This window comes from Saimiri boliviensis, chromosome 20 (assembly GCF_048565385.1).
Source record: "Saimiri boliviensis isolate mSaiBol1 chromosome 20, mSaiBol1.pri, whole genome shotgun sequence".
Classification (NCBI taxonomy): domain Eukaryota; kingdom Metazoa; phylum Chordata; class Mammalia; order Primates; family Cebidae; genus Saimiri; species Saimiri boliviensis.
In genome coordinates, this window is record NC_133468.1 from 34,422,629 (window position 1) to 34,446,460 (window position 23,832).

The 23,832-nt window shown below is 47.5% G+C and overlaps 1 protein-coding gene across 1 annotated transcript in view; it reads right to left on the minus strand.

Moving 5' to 3' along the window:
- BAZ1B (bromodomain adjacent to zinc finger domain 1B) overlaps window positions 1–10,988 on the minus strand; it is an 89,789-nt gene extending 78,801 nt beyond the window's left edge. Inside the window, exon 1 of the mRNA XM_039460490.2 lies at window positions 10,523–10,988. Within this exon, the coding sequence (XP_039316424.1) occupies window positions 10,523–10,629 (107 nt within the window). The 5' untranslated portion in view covers window positions 10,630–10,988. The remainder of the gene's footprint in view (window positions 1–10,522) is intronic.
- Window positions 10,989–23,832: the final 12,844 nt, after the last annotated feature.

Sequence of the window (23,832 nt, forward strand, 5' to 3'; positions counted from 1 at the left end):
TCTTTTTTTTTTTAGACAGTCTCACTCTGTCACCAGGCTGGAGTGCAGCGGCGCAATGTTGGCTCACTGCAACCTCTGCCTCCCAGGTTCAAGTGAATCTCCTGCCTCAGCCTCATGAGTAGCTGGGATTACAAGCGAGCACCACCATGCCCAGCTAATTTTTCTTTTTTGTAATTTAGTAGAGACAGGGTTTAACATGTTGGTCAGGATGGTCTTGATCTCCTGACCTCATGATCTACCCGCCTCGGCCTCCCAAAGTGCTCAAATAACAGGAGTTGAGCCACCGTGCCCAGCCTCTCTGTGCCACTAGAAAGGCATGTCACACATAGGGTCTACTCCAGCACTTGGTCTTCTTTTTTCGAGGCAGGGTCTTGCTCTGTCACCCAAGCTGGAATGCAATGGCCCCATCTCGGTTCACTGCAACTTCTGCCTCCTGGACTCAGGTGATCCTCCCACCTCAGTTTCCCAAGTAATTGGGACCACAGGCAAACATCACCACATCCAGCTAATTTTTCTATTTTTAATAGAAACAGGCTTTTATTCATGATGTTGTCCAGGCTGGTCTCAGATTCCTGAACTCAAGCAATCCACCTGCCTCAGCCTCCCAAAGTACCGGAATTACCAGCATGTGACACCACACCAGGTGTCAGCCTTTGTCTTAAAATGAGAAAAATGTGGCAAGGTATGGTGGCTCACACCCATAATCCCAGCACTCTGGGAGGCAGAAGTGGGCAGATCACTTAATGGAAGGAGTTTTGAGACCAGTATGGCCAACATTGTAAAACCCCATCTCTATTAAAAACACAAAAATTAGGGAGAGAGATCCAAGATGGCTGATCACTAGCAGCTCAGGATTGTAGCTCCCACTGAAAACGCAAAGAACGAGAGGACGCCACACCTTCACATGAATTCTTGTTGCTCACGCACCAGGAGATTCCCAGCGGAGGAGCCCCACGGGTCGCCAGCGCGACTCTTGTGACCGGCGAGGTGGTTTTGCCGGCGCCTCGGAGCGTCGGTTCTTGGTGCAGAGTCAGAAAGGCACCATCCAGCTTAACGCCGCTGATTTGGTCGGCGCAGTGGGTTGCTCAGATTTCGGCGCTGAGAATCAATAAGTTGGACGTCCACTCAGAAACCCAATTACAAAGACGGTAATTATAAAGACCACAGATGGATAAACCTACAACGAAGGGAAGAAAACAGCCAAAAAAGGCTGAGAATACCCAAGATCAGAACACCTCTCCCTCAGCAGAGGATCACGGTTCCTCATCAGCAACAAAACAAGGCTTGATGGAGAACGAGTGTGTTCCAATTACAGAAGCAGGCTTCAAAACGTGGATAATAAGAAACTCCTGTGAATTAAAAGAACTTATGCTAACACAATCTAAAGAAACTAAGAACTTTGAAAAAAGGTTTGACGAAATGTCAACAAGAATACAAAATTTAGAGAGGAAAATAAGTGAATTGATGGAACTGAAAAACACAATATGAGAACTACGTGAAGTATGCACAAGTTTTAACAGCCGAATTGATCAAGCAGAAGAAAGGATATCAGAGGTCGAAGACCAACTCAATGAAATAAAACTAGAAGACAAGATTAGAGAAAAAAGGATAAAAAGGAATGAGCAAAGTCTCCAAGAAATATGGGATTATGTGAAAAGACCTAATCTACGCTTGATAGGTGTACCTGAATGTGACGAAGAGAATGAATCCAAGCTGGAAAATATGCTTCAGGATATTATTCAGGAAAATTTTCCCAACTTAGTAAGGCAGGATAATACTCAGCTCCAGGTAATACAGAGAACACCACAAAGATATTCCTCAAGAAGAGCAACTCCAAGGCACATAATCGTCAGATTCACCAGGGTTGAAATGAAGGAGAAAATACTAAGGGCAGCCAGAGAGAAAGGTCAGGTTACCCACAAAGGGAAGCCTATCAGACTTACAGCAGATCTCTCAGCAGAAACCCTACAAGCCAGAAGAGAGTGGGGACCAATATTCAACATCCTTAAAGAAAAGAACTTTCAACCAAGAATTTTACATCCAGCCAAATTAAGCTTCATAAGTGAAGGAAAAATAAAGTTTTTTGTGAACAAGCAAGCACTCAGAGAATTCATCACCACCAGGCCTGCTTTACAAGAGCTTCTGAAAGAACCACTACACATAGAAAGGAACAAACAGTATCAGCCTTTCTAAGAAATACCAAAAAGTAAAAAACATCAATATAATGAAGAATTTACATCAACTAATGGGCAAAATAGCCAGCTAATATTAAATGACAGTATTAAACTCACATATATCATTATCAATTCTAAATTTAAATTGACTAAATTCCTCAATTCAAAGACAGGCAATTTGGACAAAAAACTAAAACTGTATGCTGCATCCAGACCCATCTCACATTCAAGGATACACAAAGACTCAAAACAAAGGATGGAGAGAGATTTACCAACCAACCAGAGAGCAAAAATAAATAAAAAGCAGAAGTTACAATTTTTGCTTCTCATAAAATAGTATTTAAAGCAACAAAGATCAAAAGAAGCAAAGAAGGACATTATATAATGATAAAAGAATCAATGCAACAACAAGAAGAGTTAAAGATCCTAAATATACACGCACCCAATACAGGAATACCCAGACATAGAAGACTTAGAAAGAGACTTAGACTCCCACACAATAATAGTGGGAGACTTCAATATTAATATTAGACAGATCAATGAGACAGAAAATTAACAACGATATCCAGGACTTGAACTCAGATCTGGAACGAGTAAACGTAATTAACATTTATAGAACTCTCCACTTTACACAAAATATACACTCTTATCAGTACCACATCATATCAACTTAGAAGTTTAAACGAAATGTTGGTTGGCTCCTTGTTTGTTACTCTCTTCCCTCATTTTCTTTCATGTCTCCATTATTAAGGACAATTATAGGCATACCCATATTTAGACTGCATTCTAGCCCGGGCAGTAAAGCAATACCCCCATTCTCTCTCCCTCTTCCTCTTTCTCTTTCTTCCTCTTCTTTATTCTTTTTCTCAAAAAACAAAACAAAACAAAACAAAAAAACACACAAAAATTAAAAAGAAAAAAAAATACAAAAATTAGGCTGGGCGAGGAGGCTCACACCTATAATCCCAGCACTTTGGGAAGCCAAGGCGGGCGGATTACCTGAGGTTAGGAGCTTGAGACCAGCCTGACCAATATGGAGAAACCCAGTCCCTACTAAAAAAATACAAAATTAGCCAGGTGTGATAAATCCCAGCTACTTAGGAGGCTGAGGCAGGAGAATTGCTTGAACCTGGGAGGCAGAGGTTGCGGTGAGCAGAGATAGTGCCATTGCATTCCAGCCTGGGCAACAAGAACAAAATTCCATCTCAAAAAAAAAAAAAAAAAAAAGCCAGATGTGGTGGCAGGCACCTGTAATCCCAGCTACTCTGAAAGCTGAGGCAGAAGAATCCATCGAACCCAGGAGGAAAAGGTTTCAGTAAGCCGAGACTGTGCCACTGCACTCCAGCCTGGGAAGAGTGAGACTCCATCTCAAAAAAAAATTAACAATGAGAGAGAAAATGTGGTTTTCCTTTTTATTATGTATTTTTTGAAGATGGTGATCTCATTATGTTGCCTTGGCTGGTCTCAAGCTTCTGGGTTTAAGGAATCCTCCAGCCTTGGCCTCCTGAGTAGCTGGGACTACAGGCACTCACCACCACATCCAGTTTTTACTTTTTTCCTACCATTTTTTTTTTAATATGAGAGTACTACAAAATGTTTAATTACATGTGGCTCATATTACACTTTTGTGGGACAACATTGACTGAAACCTAAGGTATACATATCAGAAAATGTATTCTGACAGTATAAACTCAAAATTAACTGACTAGTCATATTAATTTTTAAAATCTGAGGTCAGCACTGTGGTTCACACCTGAAATCCCAGCACTCTGGGAGCCCGAAGCGGGCAGATCACCTGAGGTTAGGAGCTTGAGACCAACCTGACCAATATGGCAAAACCTTGTCTCTACTAAAAATACAAACATTAGCCAGGCGCTTGTAATCCCAGCTAATTGGGAGGCTGAGGCAGGAGAATCGCTTGAAGCTGGGAGGCAGAAGTTGCAGCAAGCCGAGATCATGCCATTGCACTCCAACCTGGGGGACAGGGCAAGCCAATCTTCAAAAAAATATCTGGCCAGGAACAGTGGTTCACGTCTGTAATCCCAGCACTTTGGGAGGCCAAAGCAGTTGGATCACGAGGTCAGGAGTTCAAGACCAGTGTGGCCTAGTGAGGCTCTACTAAAACTACAAAAAACATAGATGGACATGGTGGCAGGTGTCTGTAATCCCAACTACCAGGGAGACTAAGGCAAGAGAATGGCTTGAACCCAGGAGGCAGAGACTGCAGTGAGCTGAGATTGCGCCACTGCACTCCAGTCTGGCAGACAATGCAAGACTCCATCTAAAAAAAAAAAAATCTGAAACTGAAATTCCTACAACCCCTAACAATGGCTCTTTTAAGTTTATGTAACTCTTCTGGTAATTACTTTAACTTATATTAAGAGAAAACAAGGCCACATATAGTGGCTCACACCTGTAATCCCAGCACTTTGGGAGGCTGAAGCCAGAGGATCACTTGAGGCCAGAAATTCAAGACCAGCCTGGGCAACTTTACAAGACCCCACCTCTACAAAAGATACAAAAATCAGACAGGTGTAGTGGTGCACATCTATGGTTATAGCTACTCAGGAGGCTGAGCGGGGAGAATCACTAGAGGCTGCAATGAGGCATGATCACACCACTGCACTCCAGCCTGCACGACAGTGAGACGCTGTTTCAAATTAAAAATAAGTAAGAAAAAAGGGGAAAGCAAGAAAAAAAAATGAAAATGAAAAGGCAAAAAAGCCCATTAGAAGGATACTGAGTCAGCTGCCTCTAAATCCTATTTCAGATTTTAGGTTACCAAAATAAGTCACTCACTCTCAAATAACCTCTCAGAGCAAATGCCAACTGAGGTTTTTATGTTCCAGCAACTGCTGCACATATAATTGCAGACAAAATGTCAAAGCAATTCTCCAAAGGTTGTGTAAGCTATAAACGATAAGATACTTTCCAATCCCAGACTACCTCATTATGCATCTACTTTGCCATCAGCTACCTCCTCATCACAACATGCTGCTGCTTTGTTCTCTTCAGCCTTACACGGATTGTTTCTTTCAATGAAGTACTTGATATCCTGAAAGTAAGTGGCCCAGAAAAATACAGAATTAAAAAAGCATAACTGTAACCTAAGAGTTCTAAGTCAGAAGACGGCAAATAGTGAGCTAACTCAAGATTTGCTTTTTACCCAATTTTCTCTCTTCGGACCAAACTGTCTTTCAGTTAAAAACAAGTCTAATATGGCATAATGTGTTAAAGAATGTATAAAATTCAACATAAGAGCTTAGTAGTCCAACTGTCCAGTAAAACCCTATCCTACCACTTAACTCCATCTACAGCTACTCAACTCCTACATACATGCTCTACGACAGGTGCAGTAGAACTTGCCTATCGTCCCAGCTACTCTAGAGGCTGGGGCTGGAGGACCTCTTGAGCACAGTTCAAGGCTTCCCTGTGCTACCATTTCATCTGTGAACAGCCACTGCACTCCAGCCTGGGCAACATAGCAAGATTCCAACTCTTAAAACAAAAAAAAAATATGCCCTAGTCACACTTGTCTAAAGCCAGATTAACAATATGAATAAAAGCCCCTCATTATCATACCCTCTATAAATTCTCACATAATGATGCTACGAAGGTCATGAACTAGCTGTTTCTTTTTCTTTTTTCTTTTTTTTTTTTTTTTTTTTTGAGACAGAGTTTCGCTCTTGTTACCCACCCAGGCTGGAGTGCAATGGCATGATCTCGGCTCACCGCAACCTCCGCCTCCCGGGTTCAGGCAATTCTCCTGCCTCAGCCTCCTCAGTAGCTGGGATTACAGGCACGTGCCACCATTTTAATATTTTCCAAGATCTAGTGTCCTGCCTGTGGTACTACTCTAGGAAGTAAGGCACCATACAAAGCTACAGTATAATCAACATAATCACCAATATATAACACCTAGTCATTAAATGTGTGTGTTACTCATAACTTCCACTAAGTTTAATGAAGATTTACAATATACCTCCGAGAACATACCAACACACACCTTTAAGTCAGTAAAATATCACACAAACTTCTGTGATACATGCAATCAAAAGGCAAGTATTAAAAGAAAATTAAAGTATCAAGTCCTATTAAAAACATAATTGTAAATATAAATTGAGAACTGGGAATACTACTTCAAAGGCAGCTGTTACCCAACCACATATTTGTTCTCCTCTGTGAAACCACTAATAGCCTCATAAAGAAATATGCCTATCTGCCAACCATACAGTGCAATTGTTTAAAAACCATCCTCAAAGTGCTTCCACTTGTAGAACTTCCCAAAGGAGCAATTTCCCCCCAATATAAAACATGCTTTAAGAACTCTTTCGTTAAAAGGGTTCAAATACCAGTATGGGAAATTTAAAAATGAAGAATGTTTATTAAATACACACCACTTAAAATGTTCCAGGTTTGAGGGCCGGGCGCGGTGGCTCAAGCCTGTAATCCCAGCTCTTTGGGAGGCCAAGGCGGGTGGATCACGAGGTCGAGAGATCCAGACCATCCTGGTCAACGTGGTGAAACCCCGTCTCTACTAAAAATACAAAAAATTAGCTGGGCATGGTGGCGCGTGCCTGTAATCCCAGCTACTCAGGAGGCTGAGGCAGGAGAATTGCCTGAACCCAGGAGGCGGAGGTTGCGGTGAGCCGAGATCGTGCCATTGCACTCCAGCCTGGGAAACGAGCGACACTCTGTCTCAAAAAAAAAAAAAAAAAAGTTCCAGGTTTCAGTTTTCAGTTGTTATCATCAGGAGAAACTCTTCATATATATATTTCAACAATTTCATTCAATAATATGAAAGAGCCTGTATTGCCAGTCCTAAATTAACTACCTACAGCCATTTTTTACACAGCTCAGTACTGTTATATACTTAGAACCTGTCTCTTCTCCATGGCATGTTTCTTATACTCCACTAAAACCAAACCTGAGAAATTATCATCTGACAGTGGGTGAGCATCCATCAACGCTCAAAACATTAATGACATTTGAAAAGGACATGTTGGTCAGGCGCAGTGGCTCATGCCTGTAATCCCAGCACTTTGGAAGGCTGAGGTGGGCGGATCACGAGATCAAGACATCGAGACCATCCTGGCCAACATGGTGAAACCCCATCTCTACTAAAAATACAAAAAAATTAGCTGGGCGTGGTGGCGCGCACCTGTAGTCCCAGCTACTCGGGAGGCTGAGGCAGGAGAATTGCTTGAACCCAGGAGGCGGGAGGTTGCAATAAGCCGAGGTCGCGCCACTGCACTCCAGCCTGGCACCTGGTGACGGAGTGAGACTGTCTCAAAAAAAAAAAAAAAAAAAAAAAAAAAAGAAAAGAAAAAAGGACATGTTGGATTCTCACAAGTTGCTACTCCACTGACGTTTCAAATGTTATTAAAAAGTTGGCCGGGCGCGGTGGCTCAAGCCTGTAATCCCAGCACTTTGGGAGGCCGAGGCGGGTGGATCACGAGGTCAAGAGATCGAGACCATCCTGGTCAATATGGTGAAACCCCGTCTCTACTAAAAATACAAAAAATTAGCTGGGCATGGTGGCACATGCCTGTAATCCGAGCTACTCAGGAGGCTGAGGCAGAATTGCCTGAACCCAGGAGGCGGAGGTTGCGGTGAGCCGAGATCGCGCCATTGCACTCCAGCCTGGGTAACAAGAGTGAAACTCCGTCTCAGAAAAAAAAAAAAAAAAAAAAAAAAAAGTAGGGTACTGGCCAGGTATGGTGGCTCACCCCTGTAATCCCAGCACTTTGAGAGGCTGAGGCAGGTGGATCACCTGAGGTCAGGAGTTCGAGACCTGCCTGGCCAACATGGTAAAACACCTGTCTCTACTAAAAATACCAAAAAAATTAGCCAGACGTGGTGACTGGTGCCTGTAATATCCCAGCTACTCATATCCCAGGAGGCGGAGACTACAGTGAGCCGAGATGGCATCACTGTACTCCAGCCTAGGCAACACGAGGGAAACTCCAATTCAAAAAAAAAAAAAAGGGGGATACCTTTAGAATAATGCAGTATTTGGTACAGCTAGAGGAACTTCTCCAAAGCATTCCAAGTCTTCACTGGACAAGAACAAAATGACCACCCCTCCAGCCACTGTGCCTTATCTTATACCACACTGACAAAAAAGTGAGGTAATATTTAAATTAATTAAAAGTGAAGGAGTGGCCGGGCGTAGCGGCTCACGCCTGTAATCCAAGCACTTTGGAGGCCAAGGCCGGCGGATCACCTGAGGTCGGGAGTTCAGGACCAGCCTGACCAACATGGTGAAACCTCGTCTTTAAAAAAAAAAAAAAAAAACGTCGGGCGCGGTGGCTCACGCCTGTAATCCCAGCACTTTGGGAGGCCGAGGCAGGTGGATCACAAGGTCAAGAGATCCAGACCATCCTGGTCAACATGTGAAACCCCGTCTCTACTAAAAATACAAAACACTAGCTGGGGATGGTGGCGCGTGCCTGTAATCCCAGCTACTCAGGAGGCTGAGGCAGGAGAATTGCCTGAACCCAGGAGGCGGAGGTTGCGGTGAGCCGAGATCGTGCCATTGCACTCCAGCCTGGGTAACAAGAGCGAAACTCCGTCTCAAAAAAAAAAAAAAAAAAAAAAAAAAAGCCGGGCGCGGTGGTTCATGCCTGTAATCCCAGCACTTTGGGAGGCCAAGGCAGATGGATCACGAGGTCAAGAGATAGAGACCATCCTGGTCAACATGGTGAAACCCTGTCTCTACTAAAAATACAAAAAATCAGCTGGGCATGGTGGCGCGTGCCTATAATCGCAGCTACTCAGGAGGCTGAGGCGGGAGAATTGCCTGAACCCAGGAGGCGGAGGTTGCGGTGAGCCGAGATCTTACCATTGCACTCCAGCCTGGGTCACAAGAGCAAAACTCAGTCTCAAAAAAAAAAAAAAAAAAAAAGTGAAGGACTAACATTCCACCTTCTTCTCTTGACTGACTTACAGGCATCAGGTAGGAAGAGCACTGGATTCTACTCCTAACTCTTTTATTATATGACCTTCAACAAGTCAAGCTCCACTCTCTGGGCCAACTCGGGGAACCAAGCCCGAGTAGCCGACCACCTCAAAGATCCATTTCAGCTCCAAGAGGCTACAGCTCTATTTCTCCAAGAGCGTTCCTCCAGCATGGACTCATTTTCCAGGTCCCTTTGTGTGTATACTCCCCACAAAAGGACACTCACGAATTGCACTCCACATTCACAAATCGCACTCCAACAAGAACGAGATTATCCTCCAACGTACTGCGTTAAGTAAGAATCACGGAGAAATGAAATAGCTCTCAGAGACACTTCCTCCTATACAGAAGCAAGCAAGAAACTAAGAAATCAAACCCTTTTCGAAGAGATAGGGCTAAGAAAACTCACAACACATTAGCCTTCACGTCTAAAGCTTTCAGTCTCCAAAAAACACCCTTGATTCCACAATCTTTTTTTTTTTTTTTTGAACAGATAAGCCTCAAAAACGATTCATCTGACACCCATTAAAAAAAAGCAAATAAAAGCTGCCTAACTTTACACTAAAAGATAATGCTTATGCAAGAAATCTTAGTCATTACGAGAGGATGCTTCCTTTTTAAAACAACAAATTTCGTGTTCCTAAAATACAACACAAAAACTTCAGGTACATCTTGGTATTTTTATTTTAATTTCGCTTTTAACGAATACCAATCTCCTTCTAAACCTGCAAAATTTTAAACCTGCGTCTGCCCAGGGAAGGCAGGCATCAGCTCATCCAGAAGCGGTTTTTTCCTTCCCTGTCCTCTAAGTGGGCAATCTCATTCCCAGTTTCCAGCCCCAGGGTCCTGTCAGTTCATCCCCGGCCTAAAGTTCCCTCGGGAGAAGAAAAAATGCCAACTGTCGCCGCAGAGACAGAGATAAGACGCAGTCGAAGACTTGCACACGCCGCATCACGAGGCCGCGCGGGTACAATTTCAAAACTTAAACTGCAGAATTCATTTAAATTTAGAAAAAAAAAAAAAAAAATTTGGGAAAAGCAAAGCAAGAAATCCCGCTCCCCCTCCCCACGCCTCCTCCTCCCTCCGGGATCCTCAGGCCCTAAAGCCGACCCGGGGGCGGTCATGGGGATGGGGGTGCGCTGCGCGCCGGCGGGGCCCCGGGGGCGCCCGGAGCTGGCCCTTCTCCCTCCAGGGCCGGCGCGCGCCCCCACCCCGCCGGAACCCCGGGAAGGATCGGCGGGCGCGGGTTGAGACTCGGCGTCCAGGCCCGCGGGCGGCCGGGGCGCGCTGACAGCTGCCCCGGGCGGCGGATGCGCGGCCGACCCGGCCCCGCTAGCCCCTGGCCCTGCCCCGGCCCGGCCCGGCCCCGGCGACTGGAAAAGGATACTCCCGGGTGCGGAAGGCCTCCTGAGTGTGCGGGATGGTGAAGAGCGGCTCCTCTCCGGGCAGCGGCTTCACCAGCGGGAAGGGCTTGCGGCCCAGGAGCGGCGCCATCGCGGCGGCGGCCGCGGCGGCGGCGATGGGGACGGGCGGCTGCTGGGGCCGGCCCCGCGGCGCAGCACTAGGCCCCGCGGCCCGGAGCGAGCGCCAGGCGCCCGGGGGAGGGGTGGGGGAGGGGAGGGGTGAGAGGGCGGCGCGAACTCCGGCTCCCTTACCGCCGGCGCGGCCGCGCGACAGCCATGGAGCGGAACGGCAGGGCGCAGAGCTCCCGCACACACCGCCGCGCCTCCCAGCAGCCCCCAGCCGATCCCCGCCTCGGGTCCCGGCGGCCAGCAGTCACGACTCCTCCTCGGCGACACCGGAGGAAATTATTGAAAAATGGCGGGAGATTCCCCTCCTCCCCCCGGCCCGGCCAACGCACACACTAACTTGCTCCCCCGTGGCGCCGGTGTCGAATGCTCCAATAGGCGGAGAGCTGGTCAGCGCTCACAGCCTATTGGCTTGGAGGAGCTGCCGCTCCGCACCTGGGTCCCGCCCCCCTGCCCCTGTCGCGTAGTTGGGTTGCAGCGCACTAGAGGGCAGTCTGAAGAGGTGAAAGGTCACATTATGTAAGCGCCGGTGACAGGAGTGCGGGCCTCGGGCGGCGGAGTTAAAAGTAGCGGACAGCGGAGGACGCAGAGGCCGAGAACTCAAGGAGGTCAAGCTTGAGAGGCCCCCTCGCATATACAGGGACTGCGCCATCTGTCACCGACGGCGACACCGACATCCGGGCACCACTGTCCGTGTGGTGCGCCGGAGGGGGAGGGGGAGCGCGCGGCCAGGGGCTTTGTCTTTCCTCTTGGGCTCCGCCCCCTTCTTAAAGGCGCCGCGCTCGGCCACGCCCGGGGATGTGCGGGTGGGGCTGGGCTGCAGCGAGGGGTTGGCGGGAAGTGGCCCCGGGAGCTTCCCCGAGCAAAGGTTCTGCGGAAGGACAACTTGAGCGCCAGCTTTGCTCGCCCCAAAGTTAACTTCTGGGCGAGAGTGTGGTTGAGATCCGGGTAGAAGTATAGTGCTTGTTTCTAGGGGTTTGCCGGAAAGTAGAATATAGAAGCTGCTTTGGAAAAATAGACGTACCTGTTAAAGATAAACATCCTGGGTGGGCACAGTGAGTTAACCCCTAATCCCAGCACTTTGGGAGGCAGAGGCGGGAGAATTGCTTGAGGCCAGGAGTCGAGACAAGCCTGAGTAACATAGCGAGACCCTGTTTTATAAAAAATAAAAGGTAGACTAAATTCATTTAGTATTCACGGGCACCTACAATGTTCCGAGCTGTTTGCTGAGTAACATGGGAGGAAAAAGAATTCGATGTAGAGATTGCCCCCCCCCCAAAAAAAAGCCAACAACAACAGAAAGAATCACAGTTCTGGGCGGGCATGGTGGCTCACATCTGTAATCCTAACACTTTGGGAGGCCGAGGCAAGTGGATCACCTGAGGTCAGGAGTTTGAGAACAGCCTGACCAACATGGTGAAACCCCGTCTCTAGTTGGGAGGCTGAGGCACGAGAATCCCTTGAACCCAGGAGGCAGAGGTTACAGTGAGACGAGATCGCACCATTGCACTCTAGCCCGGGCAACAAGAGCGAAACTTCATCTCAAGTAATAAATAATCTTAGGAGGGAGGCCGAGGCGGGTAGATCACCTGAGGTCAGGAGTTTGAGACCAACCTGACTAACATGGAGAAACCCCCCATCTCTACAAAAATATAAAATTAGCTGGGCATGGTGGCGCAGGCCTGTAATCCCAGCTACTCAGAAGGCTGAGGCAGGAGAATCGCTTGAACCCAGGAGGCGGAGCTTTCGGCGAGCCAAGATCATACCATTGCACTCCAGCCTGGGCAACAAGAGTGACACTCAGTCTCAAAAAAATAAATAAATAACAGTAATCACAGCCCTGTACCAAGTGTACGATAAGAAAATAGCAGTAACTGTGTCTAGAGTGGGAGAACGTTTCAATTGTTTCTCCAAACAGCACCACATAGTCCAAAATTTGTTTGGCTTTCCAGTACAATCAAAAACACGCACATTAAATTCTCTCCCTATGAAACTGTCTTTCTTGGTTTAAAGAACTTCCGGCTGGGCGCGGTGGCTCAAGCCTGTAATCCCAACACTTTGGGAGGCCGAGGCGGGTGGATCACGAGGTCAAAAGATGGAGACCATCCTGGTCAACGTGGTGAAACCCCGTCTCTGCTAAAAATACAAAAATCAGCTGGGCATGGTGGCGCGTGCCTGTAATCCCAGCTACTCAGGAGGCTGAGGCAGGAGAATTGCCTGAACCCAGGGGGCGGAGATTGCGGTGAGCTGAGATCGCGCCATTGCACTCCAGCCTGGGTAACAAGAGCGAAACTCTATCACAAAAAAAAAAGAACTTCCCTGGCCCCAGTGTGTACCTTCCCAGCCTGTCCTTCAACGGGGCTAGACTGCGAGGTGTCCCTAAATGCAGCCTCCTAATGCCAGACCCATTTCTCACCTCAAGGGTATCCTATTCGCACTACAAGGTCTCGGTCAGAAGCTACCTCTGTGAAGTTTCCTCTGCTCACCTAGCGGAAAAGAGAGCTCCTTTTCCTTCAGTAGCCTTTTCTCCCAGGAAGAGTAGAAGCCTTCCGAGAGCACATGGCATTTGAGTTAATTGCCAAAAGACAGGAGTTCTCTGGACAGAGAAGAGAGGGATGAACATTCTAGACAGAGCACCAGAGTGAAGACTGGAAGTTCAAGATCGTGTACCCAAAATGTGAGGATCTGAGGCAGAAAATAATCAGATGGGAATGGGAAAGGAAATGACCATCCTGGCAACTCTGTAATGGCTGAATCGAAATACCTACTACTTAGAAGGGAATGACAAGGCCCGGCATGGTGGCTCACACCTGTAATCTCAGTACTTTGGGAGTCTGAGGCAAGAGGATACTTGCGGCCATCAGTTTGAGACCAGTCTGGGCAACATGGTGAAACTCTGTCTCTTTCTTTTCTTTCTTTCTTTTTTTTTTTTTCCCCCACTATCTCCAGTAATGGCTATAAGCAACCCTGTCTCTACTAAAAATACAAAAAATTACCCGGGCATGGTGGTGCATGCCTGTCATCCCAGTCACTTGGGAGGCTGAGGCACAATAATCACTTGAACCTGGGAGGCAGAAGTTGCAGTGAGCCAAGACGGCACCACTGCACTCCAGCCTGAACGACAAAGCAAAACTCTGTCTCAAAAAAAAAAAAAAAAAAAAAAAAAAAAAAAGATAAAACAATTTGATATTTCAGAAAAGCATCTCATTTTGCCCATGTGAACTGGGCACCATAATCATTTCAGCACTTGGGTCTGCTGTGGGCTGGAATCCAGTCCTGGTGGTGGTGAAGATGGGATCTGAGATGGGAAAATCTGCGGTGGGCTTGGTTTCAGGCGTGTGAACTCCCACCCTGGAGAGCCATCCAGAACACAGCCGGAAATTCCGAGGGAGGAAGTGTGAGTTGGAGGTGGGGCTTGGTGAGCACAGCACATAAACTTGAGCTTCAGGAACCATATGGAGCTTATGAAGAGACCCCCAAATAAAGGACAGTGCTGGCCTCGGGGTGATGGATTTATGGTTTTTGTGTTTTGTCTCGTTTGAGACGAGATCTTGCACTTTGACCCGGACTGGAGTGAGTGCAGTGGGGCGATCAGAGCTCACTGCAACCGGGACCTCCTGGACCTGAGAGCCTCCACGTCAGCATCCAGAGCCGCTGGGACTACAGGCACACACCACCGTGCCCTGCTAAGTATTTTCTTTTTTTGTAGAGACGGTGATGGGGATGGGGTCTCACTGTATTGCCCAGGTTGGCCTCGAATCCCTGGCCTCAAGGTTTCCTCCCACCTCAACCTCTCAAATTGATGGGATTACAGGCATGAGCCACCCCGCCAGGCCTGGAATTATAATTTTTTCTTTTTTAACCACCCTCTCCCTTTTTTTTTTTTTTGAGACGGAGTTTCGCTCTTGTTACCCAGGCTGGAGTGCAATGGCGCGATCTCGGCTCACCGCAACCTCCGCCTCCTGGGCTCAGGCAATTCTCCTGCCTCAGCCTCCTGAGTAGCTGGGATGACAGGCACGCGCCACCATGCCCAGCTGATTTTTTGTATTTTGAGTAGAGACGGGGTTTCACCATGTTGACCAGGTTGGTCTCGATCTCTCGACCTTGTGATCCACCCGCCTCGGCCTCCCAAAGTGCTGGGATTACAGGCTTGAGCCACTGCGCCTGGCCCCTTCCTTCCTTTTTAGACAGAGTCTCGTCTGTCACCAGGCTGGGCGAGATGGCTTATTTCTGTAATCCCAACACTTTCGGAGGCCAAGGTGGGCAGATCACGAGGTCGGGAGTTCCAGACCAGCCTGGCCAATATGCTGAAACCCCGTCTCTACTAAAAATATTTAAAAAATTAGCTGGGCGTGGTAGCAGGCGCCTGTAGTCCCAGCTACTCGGGCGTCTGAGGCAGGAGAATTGCTTGAACCCAGAAGGCGGAGGTTGTTATGAGCCAAGATCATGCCACTGCACGCCAGCTTGAGCGACAGAATGACAGGATGAGATTTGATCTCAAAGTACATATATATTGGCCGGGCATGGTGGCCCACGCCTGTAATCCAAGCACTTTGAAGGCCAAGGCGGGCGGATCACCTGAGGTCGGGAGTTCAAGACCAGCCTGAACAACATGGTGAAACCGCGTCTTTAATAAAAATAATAATTTTAAAAGTACATATATATTAATAGAGACAAGTTCTCACTATATACTTCCTGGGCTAGTCTCAAACTCCTGCCTCCTGGGCTCAAATGACCCTCTCACCTTGGCCTCCAAAAATGCTGGAATTTACAGTCAGGAGCCACCACAGAAGGCCCTGATTTTATTTCTCTTAATGGCTTCACCTTCCTCTTTGGCTGGAGGTTCAGCCTTTGACCTCTTTCTTAAGCTCTGCAGCCTCAGGGGCATCCAGATAACATCGATTCTAGCAGGAAAATTTTGAACTGTCTCCCCTTCCTGCCGTTCCACAGCACCTGCTTCAGGGCTTTATTATTTCTACCCAAAATTGCTATGATACTGACTTTCTGCTTAAAAAATGCTTTCAGTTGCATTCATATTATGTGTTCTCATGGTAAAATGAAAACAGTTCCAAAAAGAAACATATATCAGTGTGCAGATGGATAGATTTTTAAAAAATAAAAAAAACATAGTTCCTAAGAAAATCAAATAGTCCTACAAAAAGCAGCCCGGCCACACTCCTCTACCCACTTCCTGCTCCCCTGGGGCATCCATTTTCTTTTCTTTTCTTTTTCTTTTTTTCAGACGGAGTCTTGCTCTGTCGTAAGGCCGGAATGCAGTAGTGAGATCTCGGCTCACTGCAACCTCCATCTCCTGGAGTTCAAGCGATTCCCCTGCTTCCGCCTCCTGAGTAGCTGGGACTACAAGCACGTGCCACCAAGCCTGGCTAATTTTTTTTTTTTTTTTTTTTTTTTTTGAGACAGAGTTTTGCTCTTGTTACCCAGGCTGGAGTGCAATGGCGCGATCTCGGCTCACCGCAACCTCCGCCTCCTGGGTTCAGGCAATTCTCCTGCCTCAGCCTCCTGAGTAGCTGGGATTACAGGCACGTGCCACCATGCCCAGCTAATTTTTGTATTTTTAGTAGAGACGGGGTTTCACTATGTTGACCGGGATGGTCTCGATCTCTTGACCTCGTGATCCACCCGCCTCGGCCTCCCAAAGTGCTGGGATTACAGGCTTGAGCCACCGCACCCGGCTTTTTTTTTTTTTTTTTTTTTTTTTTTTTTTTTTTTTTGAGACAGAGTTTTGCTCTTGTTACCCAGGCTGGAGTGCAATGGCGCGATCTCAGCTCACCGCAACCTCTGCCTCCTGGGTTCAGGCAATTCTCCTGCCTCAGCCTCCTGAGTAGCTGGGATTACAGGCATGCGCCACCATGCCCAGCTAATTTTTTGTATTTTTAGTAGAGACGGGGTTTCACCATGTTGACCAGGTTGGTCTCGATCTCTCGACCTCGTGATCCACCCACCTCGGCCTCCCAAAGTGCTGGGATTACAGGCTTGAGCCACCGCGCCCGGCTAATTTTTTGTATTTTAGTAGAGACAGGGTTTCACAATGGCCAGGAGGGTCTCGATCTCCTGACCTCATGATCCACCCACTTAATTATGGGATTACAGGCGTGAGCCACCGTGCCCATCGACATCCATTTTCAATTTGTTAATAACTCATATACTGCTATTTTCAGTTTTTTCTTTTTCTTCTCTCTCTCTCTCTTTTTTTTTTTAATGGAGTCTCACTCTCTTGCCCAGGCTGGAGTGAAATGGTGTGATCTCAGCTCACTGCAACCTCTGTCTCCTGGGTTCATGTGATTCCCCTGCCTCAATCTCTCCCGAGTCTCTGGGACTACAAGTGCTTGCCACCATGCTCGGCTAATATTTGTATTTTTAGTAGAGACAGGGTTTCACCATGTTGGCCAGGCTGGTCTCGAACTCCTGACCTCAGATCCACCTGCCTCGGCCCCCCAAAGTGCTGGGATTACAAGCGTGAGCCACTGCTCCCAGCCTAATTTTTTTTTTTTTTTTTTTTTTTTGCAGAGATAGGGTCTCACTATGTTGCCCAGGCTCGTTTTGAACTCCTGGGCTCAAGCGATCTGCCCACCTCAGCCTCTCAAAGTGCTGGGATTATAGGCATGAGCCACCATGCCTGGCCTAGTTTTTCAGTTATAAATATTAGCTGTTGACTTTCTTCAGTGGAAGATGAGGACTTAGTTCCATAAACACCATGCACATATGCAAACATATTCCCAAAAGAATTATATTGCAATTGGCTAAATCAGCATGCGGTGTATAACTTATGATTATGCATTATTCACAGATGATTCTCATGGTAAACTCATTACATTTCCTTTCTTTTCTCTGGATGACTTCAGTCTGTTTTTTTGTTTTTTGTTTCAGATGGAGTTTTGCTCTTGTTGCCCAGGCTGGGTACAGTGGCATGATCTCGGCTCATTGTAACCTCCACTTCCCAGGTTCAAGTGATTCTACTGCCTCAGCCTCCAGAGTAGCTGGGATTACAGGTGCCCACCACCACACCTGGCTAATTTTTGTATTTTTAGTAGAGATGGGGGTCTCACCATGTCAGCCAGGCTGGTCTTGAACTCCTGACCTCAGGTGATCTGCACAGTTTGGCCTCCCAAAGTGCTGGGATTACGGGCGTGAGCCACTGCACCCAGCCCTCGGTCTGTTTTTGCTGAATTTTCTTTGGACCTATCTCTCTTCTGTCCCCAGACTGACAGAACTGTTAACTCTTCTCTCAATATATGCAAACAACATCCGGTGGGCACTGTCCTTCCCATTTGTCTCCCTGCTTCCCCTCTCTCTCCTCTCCATGGTATCCAGCACACTGTGTGACTCTAATGTTTACGACTTCCAGTGGTTGGCTACTTAAAGCCAACAAAATTAAACCACACTCTGGCTTAACCTTCCAGGCCTGCCACAATCCATCCTCCATCTTGGTGCTTCTTCCTTTAGGCTCCTTATTCGATCAAAACCTAGATTTATCTAGGGTTTTGTTTTGTTTTGTTTGAGATGGAGTCTCACTCTGTTGCCCAGGCTAGAGTGCAGTGGTGCGATCTCGACTCACCGCAACCTCTGCTTCCTGGGTTCAAGCGATTTTCCTGCGTCAGCCTCCAGAGTAGCTGGGATTATAGGCGCCTGCCACCATGCCCAGCTCATTTTTGTATTTTTTTGTAGAGATGCAGTTTCACTGTGTTGGCCAGGCTGGTCTCGAACTCCCAACCTTGTGATCTGCCCGCCTTGGCCTCCCAAAGTGTTGAGATTACAGGCGTGAGCCAGTGTGCCCGGCCTATCTAGGTTTTAAAATAGTACGCCAGCCAGGTATGGTGGCTGTTGTGTGTAATCCCAGCACCTTGGGAGGCCAAGGCAGAAGGATCACATGAGCCTGGAAGTCTGAGACTAGCCTTGGCAATACAGTGACATCCTGTCTCTACAAATTTTTTAAATTTACCCAGGCACGCAGCAAACCACCATGGCATGTGTATACCGGTGTAAAAATCCTGCATGGTCTGCGCATGTGTGGGTAACTCCCCACATGGGCACCGAGGAAGGAAAGCTGTGCAAACCCCAGGCACAATTAGTGCTTGAAGTATAACGTACTGCTTACTTCCATTTAGCTTAAATACATAATCATACTTAGTTCATATAATCTTATATGTAGCTTATATATATATAAAACCATACTTAGTTTTTTTCGTTGTTGTTTTTTTTTTGAGACGGAGTTTCGTTCTTGTTACCCAGGCTGGAGTGCAATGGCGCGATCTCGGCTCACCGCAACCTCCGCCTCCTGGGTTCAGGCAATTCTCCTGCCTCAGCCTCCTGAGTAGCTGGGATTACAGGCACGCGCCACCATGCCCAGCTAATATTTTGTATTTTTAGTAGGGACGGGGTTTCACCATGTTGACCAGGATGGTCTCGATCTCTTGACCTTGTGATCCACCCACCTCAGCCTCCCAAAGTGCTGGGATTACAGGCTTGAGCCACAGCGCCCGGCCAAAACCATACTTAGTTTTATATAATCTTTCTATATAATCATATATTGGATTGTAGTCGGAGCTGTACTGACACATTTAGTGCTGATTTATATAATCTTTCTTTTTTTTTTTTTTTTTTTTTTGAGACGGAGTTTCGCTCTTGTTACCCAGGCTGGAGTGCAATGGCGTGATCTCGGCTCACCGCAACCTCCGCCTCCTGGGTTCAGGCAATTCTCCTGCCTCAGCCTCCTGAGTAGCTGGGATTACAGGCACGCGCCACCATGCCCAGCTAATTTTTTGTATTTTAGTAGAGACGGGGTTTCACCATGTTGACCGGGATGGTCTCGATCTCTTGACCTCGTGATCCACCCGCCTCGGCCTCCCAAAGTGCTGGGATTACAGGCTTGAGCCACCGCGCCCGGCTATATAATCTTTCTATATAATCCCATAGTAGTTTCTAGTAGGAGGAATGCCTAGAGCAGTCACAGAACAGAAGCAGTACATGGGAAAAACAGCCAGGCCAGGACAAGAACCAATGACCGAGGCCATAGCGCCCCTGCCTGAAAGGGCAAATGTTATATGGCAGGTCAGAGCCTAGACAGCAGCACTCAGTACCCGCTGCGTGGCCGGCTTGGAGCAAGAGTTATTCCTCCTGAAAAGGAGTGGCCATACCTTGCATCCCGTTCTTGTGGAAAGTAGGCCTCAGACATGACGGAGGGAGAAGAACCCCTCTGGTGTAAAAGTGCCATGGCAGCTGTACACCCTGTCAGCTTTTTCTCACTACTGGGCTGGGTCTAATCATCCCCCTATAAATTATCTTTGAGAAGAGCGCACTCTGTCAGCTCCCACTGCATTGGTTTATAGCATCCTTCTATGGGAATCCTTTGAAGTCTCCAGCCCTCAGATAAGAAGTGTTGGGCACATCTCAATTCCTTGCACCGGTGACCTAATGGGGGTGGGCTGCTTTTGTGCACAACCCTCTACTGGGGCGCACGGCATGGCCCCCTACTGCGCACAGCCCACCTCTCTGTCTAGGTGACTTAATGAGGTGGCCCCCTCGCTTGCTACTCACATGATTATGTATGCCCTATTGTTAAGACTGTAGATGACCTCACTCACGACCCTTCCCCCTGCCTTGGACCTAATAAATACAGACACTTCTGGATGCTCCGGGCCTCACCTGTCTCTGCTTGTAGGTGGCATCCTCCCCCCGCCCCCAACCCCGGGGCCCAGCTGCTCTTTTCCAGTCCTTCTGTTTCCTGTCTCTTTATTTCTCGGATCCCTTGACTCAGCACAGAAATAGGGGACACCCCACGACCCTGTCGGGCTGTGGCCCTACACACATGTACCCCAGAACTTAAAGTATAATAATAAAAAAAATTTACCCAGATGTGATGGCATGTGCCTGTAGCCCCAGCTACCCAGGAGGCTGAGGTGGGAAGATCACTTGAGCCTGGGAGGTCAAGGCTGCAGTGAGCTGTGATTGCCCCACTGCTCTCTAGCCTGGATGACAGAGTGGGACCCTGTCTCGAAAGGAAAAAAAAATTTAAAATTATTCATCCCTAAGAAGACCCAAGGCTCCTTAAAAAATGGCTGGGGCTGGACAAGACCAAAGTAAGTCTGGGGCCGGACACGGTGGCTCAATCCCAGCACTTTGGGAGGCCAAGGCAGGTGGATCACCTGAGGTCAGGACTTCAGGACCAGCCTGGACAACATGGTGAAACCCCTTCTCTACTAAAAATACAAAAATCAGTCGGGCATGGTGGCGCATGCCTGTAATCCCAGCTGCTTGGGAGGCTGAGACAGGAGAATTGCTTGAACCCGGAAGGCGGAGGTTGAGGTGAGCCGAGAGAGCGCAGCGGCACTCCAGCCTGGGTAGTAAAGTGAGACTCCGTCTCAAATAATAATGATAATAATAAAGTGAGTCTGGAACGTTTTGTACCTGACAGTAAGGATAATGATAATATCATTATTATTAGGATTACTCTTATGATAATATCATTATTTTTAGGAGTATAAGGATAATAATGATAATAATAAAGTGAGTCTGGAACATTTTGTACCTGACAGTAAGGATAATGATAATACCATTATTATTAGGATTATTATGATAATATCACTATTTTTAGGATTATAAGGATAATACTGATAATAACAAAGTGAGTCTGGAACATTTTGTACCTGACAGTATTCAAATCATGATGCAGAAATGTCAAAGGACACAGGAGCTAACTGGCCCAATCTGGAACAATTTGGACATTTTTATATTTATGTATTTAAAGACAGAGTCTCGCTCTTGTCACCCAGGCTGGAGTGCAGTGGCGTGATCTTGGCTCACTGCAGCCTCTGCCTCCCAGTTCAAGCAATTCTCATGCCTCAGCCTCCGGAGTAGCTGGAATTACAGGTGTGCACCACCACGCCCGGCTGATTTTTGTTTTTTTAGTAGAGATGGGGTTTCACCATGTTGGCCAGGCTGGTCTCTTAACTCCAGACTGCAAGTGATCCACCTGCCTCAGCCTCCCAAAGTGCTGGGATTACAGGTGTGAGCCACTAAGCCCGGCGATAATTTGATTTTATATGTTTTTTTTTTTTTTTTTTTGAGACAGGGTCTCCCTCTGTTGCCCAGGTTGGAGTGCAGTGGCATGATCATGACCTACCTTAGCCCCGGAGTAGGGGGCGCTATAGGCATGCACCAACATGCCCAGCTAATTTTTGTTTTTGTTTTAGGGACAAAGAAGTTTCACCATGTTGCCTAGGCTGGTCTCAAACTCCTGGGCTCAAAGGTCCAAACTGCTGAGATTACAAGCATGAACCGCTGTGCCTGGCTGTTACATTTCATTTCTTTTGAGATGGAGTCTTGCCCTGTCACCCAGGCTGGAGTGCAATGGGACTATCTCGGGTTCCAGCGATTCTCCTGCCTCAGCCTCCAGAGTAGCTGGGACTACAGGTGCGCGCCACCACGCCCAGCTAATTTTTGTATTTTTAGTAGAGACAGGGTTTCACCATGTTGGCCAGGATGGTCTTGATCTCTTGACCTCATGATCTGCCCGCATCGGCCTCCCAAAGTCCTGGGATTACAGGCATGAGCCACTGCACCTGGCCTTTAAAAAAATTTTTTTAATGAGACAGTGTCTTGCCATGTTGCCCAGACTCATCTCAATTCCTAGGCTAAGGCTAGACTCCTGCCTTGGCCTTCCAAAGTGCTGGGATTACAGGCCACTGCACCCAGCCCTATTTACTTTTTTTTTTTTTTTTTTTGAGACGGAGTCCCACTCTGTTGCCTATGCTGTAGTGCAGTGGTGCAATTTCAGCTCACTGCACCCTCCACCTCCCGGGTTCAAGCGATTCTTCTGCCTCAGCCTCCTGAGTAGCTGGGATTACAGGCGCACACCACCATGCCCAGCTAATCTTTTTTTGTACTTTTGTACTTTTAGTAGAGATGGGGTTTCACCATGTTGGCCAGGCTGGCCTCGAACTCCTGACCTCGTGACCCACCCGCCTCAGCCTCTCAAAGTCTTGGGATTGCAGGTGTGAGCCACTGTGCCTGGCTCCTATTCACATTTTTTAAAGAAAAGATAAAATGGAACATGGCCAGGCGTGGTGGCTCACGCCTGTAATCCTAGCACTTTGAGAGGCCGAGGTGGGTGGATCACCTGAGGTCAGGAGTTCAAGACCAGCCTGGCCATCATGGTGAAACCCCATCCTTAAAAAAAAGAAAAGATAAAATGGAACAGTAGGACTTGGACTATAGCCTCATCCATGATGCCTGGAGCCCCTGTGAGAAATGAGGAGAATCACTCTGGGGAATAAACAAATGTGTGGCTGCCAGGGCCTGAGGGGATGGGGAGATGATGAAAGATGCTTACTGGACATGAGGTTTCCAATTGGGGTAAGAAAGTTCAGAGCTGGATGGTGGGGACTGCTCAGCACTGTGAATGTACTCAGTACTCAGCACCAATGAACTACAACACTTGACAGTGGTGACAAAAGTTAACTTTTGGCCAGGTGCCGCGGCTAACGCCTGTAATTCCAGCATTTTGGGAGGCTAAGGAATTTGAAACCAGCCTGGCCAACATGGTGAAACCCCATCTCTAATAAAACGTCAAAAATTAGTCAGGCATGGTGGTGCATGCCTGTAATCCCAGCTACTTGGGTGGCTGAGGCAAAAGAATCGCTTGAACCCAGGAGGTGGAGGTTGCAGTGAGCCGAAATTGCACCACTGCCCTCCAGCCCTGGTGACAGAGCGAGACTCTGTTTCAAAACAAAAACAAAAACAAAACACACACACACACACACACACCTTTTTTTATGTATTTTACAAGTGGAAAAAATTCATGAATCTTTGAACTACTTGGATTAGTGGAAAACACATCCATGGGTTGCATTTGGTGTACACAGTTTTTTTTTGAGATGAAGTCTTGCTCTGTCGCCCAGGCTGGAGTGCAGTGGTGCAATTTTGGCTCACTGCAACCTCCTCCTCCCAGGTTCAAGGAATTCTCCTGTCTCAGCCTCCCGAGTAGCTGGGACTACAGGCACCTGCCATCACGCCCAGCTAATGTTTGTATTTTTAGTAGGGACAGGGTTTCACCTTGTTGGTCATACTGGTCTCGAACTCCTGACCTCAGGTGATCCACTCACCTCAGCCTCCCAAAGTGCTGGGATTATAGGCATGAGCCACTGTGCCT